The 6,077-nt window shown below is 40.4% G+C and overlaps 2 protein-coding genes across 2 annotated transcripts in view; one reads left to right on the forward strand and one right to left on the reverse strand.

The window, feature by feature from the left end:
* Positions 1-1,346: 1,346 nt before the first annotated feature.
* On the forward strand, positions 1,347-4,994 carry psmb8a (proteasome 20S subunit beta 8A). Its single transcript, XM_079232281.1, has 6 exons — positions 1,347-1,498; positions 1,841-1,982; positions 2,261-2,372; positions 2,857-2,986; positions 3,457-3,661; positions 4,197-4,994. Exons 1-6 carry the CDS (start codon positions 1,349-1,351, stop codon positions 4,283-4,285), a joined length of 828 nt encoding a protein of 275 aa, XP_079088407.1. The 5' UTR covers positions 1,347-1,348; the 3' UTR covers positions 4,286-4,994.
* A 948-nt stretch (positions 4,995-5,942) lies between these two features.
* The window catches only part of LOC306748641 (major histocompatibility complex class I-related gene protein-like), a 10,563-nt gene continuing 10,428 nt past the window's right edge, over positions 5,943-6,077 (reverse strand). The window contains exon 9 of the mRNA XM_079231847.1: positions 5,943-6,077. This exon is cut by the window's right edge and continues 816 nt beyond it. The gene's annotated coding sequence lies outside the window, so the exon portion shown is untranslated.

A 6,077-nucleotide genomic window follows, 5' to 3' on the forward strand; every position in this document is an offset into this window, starting at 1 on the left:
TTGTAATTATTTACCGAATGTATTATTAATATATTATTGCAAGCCCCAAACAGCAGGCCTCACTTCTGATGAAGACCCAATCTAAAGAAGGGCTTATGTGTTAATGTAGACGCCATAATACGTCATTGACAGGCCATCAACCTAACTACAGTAGATACACTGTGTTTTTATAAATATGAAAAGCAAACACGTATTGTTTGTTTGTTTGTGTGTTGTATTCAGTCATTACAATACAATAAGTAAAGCCACAATTGAATACACAAAAACAGAAAGACTGAAAAGGTATAGGTAGAAGAATAATGCTTATATATTCCTATCCTAAAGTATTATCAATTAAATCAGATAATTCATTTGATTTAAAGAAAAAAAAAATTATATATATATATATATATATATATATATATATATATATATACATTTCATTCACACTTGTAACCCTCAGAAATTGTTTATAAACAATTCTTTTGAAAACCAAAACTGAGTTGACCGTTCTTACATTCATGTTAGCTTAGTTCCATAATTGAACTCCAATAGAAATGCATCTTCTTTTGATCCCTTTTTTAGTTTTTTACTTACTTTAACCGAGTCATCCATAGAATAGAGTACCATTATCCAAGGTGAGGCTCGAAATCACGACCCCTTTTCTCTTAAATTATATTTACACTATATGAATTGAAATGAACCTTTGTGCACAGTCTGTCAGTGACTTTGCTTCAGCTCTGTACATTGTCTGCATTATTTTATAATATAGCAAATTTCGTAACATGAGATCTGACAAATAAAGGATGTGTGTGCTCATAGTAACCACAGTAACCATCATTATTCATGATGGGTATCGCTCGTTTTTTAAACAAAACTGTTGAATTTATAGATGTTTTATAGGTTGACCCCCACACCTACACACAATAAGATAAATTAATAAATAAATATGAATGAAGTTATTGACCTCGGCTGGCTTCCCCAAACCTGAGCTGCTGTTCTGCTCAGACACTGATGATGAGACACACGCAGCTCTCCTATTGGTCGATGAGACATCTTTTTACTTACAGTAAGATGAATGCCACAGTGTCTTGTTTTTATTTTTATTTGTGTCCATTATCTGTTTACGCTATATGAAAAAGATTGGACAAACGTATTCATAATCAGTTACTGGTCGATGTCGTGGAGCTGGAGCTGACTTTGTCTGCGTGGCGGACAGCACGACAATGAAAAGCTTAAACTCTTTCACTTTCGGATTCTTCGTCCCGTGTATCAGGAAATTATCCGTGACGCTTCTTCAGTCGCCTTCGTCATTTTGGAAAACTTAACACCGAGACTGTAATAGCACATCATTAGAATATCGCACATCATGGCTCTCTTACAGGTGTCTGGTTTTACGCAGTATGCTGAGCTCCGTGGGCAGATTCTTCCAGCGGGACAGACGCGCCTCCTCGACCGAACCAACCACTACGATTTCGGGACCAAAACTCAGGAATTTGCTGTGCCTCTGGGTGTCGACGTGAGTATCATTTCGCCTCAAAATTAATCCTCTGCATCTTTCCCGGTGCTGCCACGCGCGTGAAGCATCAGACGCGCTGTGGTGAAATTTATTTTACGCGTCCGTGGTTTTAAGTGTGGCGCATTCATGATAACTATCGCAACTTATTGTTAAAGAATATTACATTATGTGTGATATCCCACTTTCATGTTCTCTCACACACACACACACACACACACACACACACACACACACACACACACACACACACACACACACACACACACACACACACACACACACACACACAGTGCCATTACGCAGCACGCGTCCCACTGAGATCTCTTCTTCATTTCATTCTAGCCTTCAGGGTTTCTCAAATCCTGCAACCGTGACGGTGGTGTTTCTATTGACCTGAACCACGGTACGACCACCCTGGCCTTCAAGTTCAAACATGGAGTCATCGTGGCTGTGGACTCCAGAGCCTCAGCAGGCCGTTACTTGGGTAAATATATAGGCAAGACCTGGGTGGACACGTTATTACTTCTTCATATGCAGCCTTGGGAAAGGTTAGAAAAGTACTGCACAAAATGTAATGTGATGTGTTAGCTTCTGTAAAGGAAAGAAAGGAGTTATAGAGTCATATTGCCCATGCATCATATCAAAAAGAGTCTCATTAACTCAAGGAACATGTAACCAAGGTGCTGCTACACTCCTTCATGCTTCAACTGTAATCTTGGTCACAAAATGTCTCCTTTGCCCACGTGTGTCACGGCTCTGCAGCGTCCAACGACGTCAACAAGGTCATAGAGATCAACCCCTACCTGCTGGGCACCATGTCGGGCAGCGCCGCAGACTGCCAGTACTGGGAGAGACTGCTGGCCAAAGAATGCAGGTCTGTCACGCAGCGTTTTGAATATTGATCTTTTATCATTTAATGTTCTAATGTGAACAGAAATGAAGAACTAGATTTCACAATCACACAAATGTATCTTTACAGTCATTTTATCACAAATATCTTTGTGAGGAACTAATTTGATTTTGGTGGTCAAAGGTCACTGTGACCTCACACATTTGTTTTTCCGCCATAACCAAGAATTCATAAGCTAATTATGACAACTCCACACACATGTGTAATAGGTTAAAATGATGCAGTGGTGATATTTTGGACAGACAAGGATGTAAACTTCAACATGACGGGTTGAGGCAGGAATACAACCGTGAGGGGCTGATTATAGTTTTTAAATGAAAGCATGCATAAACACTTTCACAGTCAAATAAAAGGATTAAAAAGTCAGCATTATTATGAACTCAGGAGGAATATCACCAGCATTTTCTTTCAGCGTTGACTGGATTAGTTTTTCATTTGGTCCATCCAGGCTGTTCCGGCTGAGGAACAAGCAGAGGATCTCTGTGGCCGCTGCCTCCAAGCTGCTGTGCAACATGATGCTGGGTTACAGAGGCATGGGCCTCTCTATGGGGAGCATGATCTGTGGATGGGACCACGAGGTAAGCTGTGGTTTGAGTGGGTGAGTCTGTGCAGGGATTACCATATGTAACCTCTGGTAACCAGAAGGGACCCTCGGAGAGCGAGGTCATGTTGCGCCCTTACACCAAGTGGCATGACAATAAGGCCAGTAGATTTAACAATAAACAATCATAACCTCTTTGGCGAAGGTCAGAAAAACATTAAAACCACAACATGTTTAAATATTGACTACATCTCAGTATGACACATGACACGCCGAGCCACATGGCTCTGAAACCACCAGCTGGCCTGTATCTCTAAACACATTTCATAAAGAGTCAGGTATATCCCCATTGATGGAGCAGCTCATTGGAAACTCAATTTGATAATATTACCCAAAGTGACAGCCTGCTATTATTGTCCCGCCTCCATGTGGAACGTAGTGAACGGTTGCATTCTCAACATAGCGTGTTGTTTTGAGCTGGATGTAAAATGACTGCGGTTCCTCCAGGGCCCTGGTCTGTACTACGTGGACGACCAAGGGACGCGTCTGTCCGGCCCGATGTTCTCCACCGGCTGTGGAAGCAGCTACGCCTACGGCGTGGTGGACAGCGGCTACCGCGATGACATGTCGGTGGAGGAGGCGTATGAGCTGGGCCGCCGCGGCATCGCTCACGCGACACACAGGGACGCCTACTCTGGGGGCGTGGTCAACAGTGAGTAGACTCTGAGAACGCTCCTCAGCTGTAATAATAAACCTTCAAAACTAATGACATTAACGTGTATTTTTGTGCACTTTAGTGGTAAACGAAAACATGGAGATTAACGGACATTTAGGCCAAAAACAAAAAGACAAATAACAGTACTGATGATAAAATGAAATAACCCAAAGGGCACAAGACACAAGATGATAGCATCAACAAGAACACACAAAAAGGGCTTCCCACAACCCCAACACACACGACTGTTACGAGCGTTCTTCTGCACAAGGCTCACAAGAAAAGCATAAATGAACGCAACCAAACAGAAAGCGACCTCATGTCGAAGCACTGAGTCGACCTATGAACTCAAACCAGGTTCACGTCCGGCCCTCTCTCTCCTCTCATGTCTCTTCTGATACTTTTCAAATAGATGCATAACAAAAATAACTGCATGTGATAGAGCCATGGACTGGGAGCACTGAAACCGTCCTTTTGGTCTTTGTGTGTACATCCGTGGTAATATGTGTGTGTTGTGTGTGTGTTTGTCTAGTGTACCACATGCAGGAGGACGGCTGGATAAAGGTGTGTAAGGAAGACGTGTCAGAGTTGATCCACCGCTACAGGAAGGGAATGTTCTGAATGTTCAGGACTGGAAATACGACCAATGTCTTTCCCAAACCTTTTTCAATTATTCCTAGAAGAAAGTCAAGCATGTCGTCCGTTTCTGATTCTGCCTCCATGAAATGTCAGAGCACGAAACTGTTAGCATCTTTGTTTGGTATTTTTGTTCTTTATATCATGTAGTGCAGGTACCGTGTTTGTTGATTCTCACACGGTTCCGTGTAGCAGTTTGTGGTTTGTGTTGAGCAGACAAATAATAAGTTCAATTAATCGTACCAATGCAACACACAGCTCCAATTAAAGCCTGTCCTGTAATGAATGACCTGAGCTGTTGATGATGATGATGATGATGATGATGATGATGATGATGAAGAAGATTGAGTGAGTCACATGTCACTGAAAATGAGAAGAATTAGATTTCAAGGCGTTTTCATCCTTTCTCCAGCAGTTCTTCATGTCTCTGTCCACATTTTACTGCCAACCACATTACTCAATTATGATTATCATATATTCTATGTTTAAAAAATAATAATCACATTGAGCTGTAGAAGAAACATTTTAGATGAGAGAATTTGGTTTTATTATTTTTATCTGGCAAAATGTGACCAAAACATACAGGAAGAGCTAAACCTCCTTTCCAGAACTAAACGTGTTCGGTGAGATGTCCAAAGCTATCATGTTGCTGATAACTGCTCCAGTGTCTGACTAATACATCCATATAAATAAATATAAATCATGAAAAAACAACGTTTGTATATTTATTTTACATAATGCATTTATTACATAATTTATTGTTTAAAGTGTAGCACAGAACAATAACATGTTTGTGAGAACGGCTGTGTTGTCATCTGTTTCCAGGCAGAACTCGGCCACATAGGTTTTGTCCAAGAAGGTTTATTGTTCTTCATGAAAAAGCTCAATCATCTTAATCTTCACAGGTCTGTGAGGATGTTTGTTTTCTTTCACTTCAGTTCAACTTCAAAGGTCACAGAAAGCTAGCAGTAATTTAAATAAATGTATATATTTATTTAAAAATAAATGTAAGATCACAGGCCGCACAAAGTATCACAGCTATATTAATGATATGTAGTATTAAGGCTATTTACTATAGTATGTGGGCATCACAATAATACATTACATCTAGTAGAAGGATAGAGTTGATTTGGAGCAGCAACACAACTGGAGAATTTCCTGACTGTTGTAATAAGTAAAGTCATCAGTTGCCGGGCAGATTTCAGTGCAACAGGTTTTTACAGGGGAAAACTAAAGCACCACATGAGCAGCCTGAAGAAGAGCACACACACACACACACACACACACACACACACACACACACACACACACACACACACACACACACACACACACACACACACACACACACACACACACACACACACGATAAATCAGATATAACATGAATCATTTGAATGAATTCTTCCTGCTCTTTAGTTGTATTATCTACAGGTGACAATGGAGAATACTAAATATTAAATTCATAGTAGCTACTGAATCACTACATGGAGAAAGCTTTGACAAAAACCATAATTTAGAAATGTTCTCTGATTATGATCCTTGAACATAAAGTGAAGATCACAGTTTACAGTAAACACAGAATCATCGTCATGTATTTGATCTCCCGTCACAGATGGAATCACAACAAGACACAGAGATCTGGATTTAAGGGTAATTTATTGAAAAGCAAGACAAAAGTACAAAAAGAATGAAACGGAGCAACTTCTCTTGACTTTCTTCACTAACCCAACACAAGAAGAGATTCAGAGCATCAATGTTCAATTATACACAACCA

Source organism: Taurulus bubalis (genome assembly GCF_910589615.1).
Source record: "Taurulus bubalis genome assembly, chromosome: 16".
Classification (NCBI taxonomy): domain Eukaryota; kingdom Metazoa; phylum Chordata; class Actinopteri; order Perciformes; family Cottidae; genus Taurulus; species Taurulus bubalis.

Excerpts from the sequence above, each read along its gene's own strand:
- psmb8a (XM_079232281.1), top strand. The coding sequence starts at position 1,349 with ATGGCTCTCTTACAGGTGTCTGGTTTTACGCAGTATGCTGAGCTCCGT. Across the intron at positions 1,499-1,840 it reads CTGTGCCTCTGGGTGTCGAC|CCTTCAGGGTTTCTCAAATC; the intron begins GTGAGTATCATT and ends ATTTCATTCTAG. Across the intron at positions 2,987-3,456 it reads TCTGTGGATGGGACCACGAG|GGCCCTGGTCTGTACTACGT; the intron begins GTAAGCTGTGGT and ends CGGTTCCTCCAG.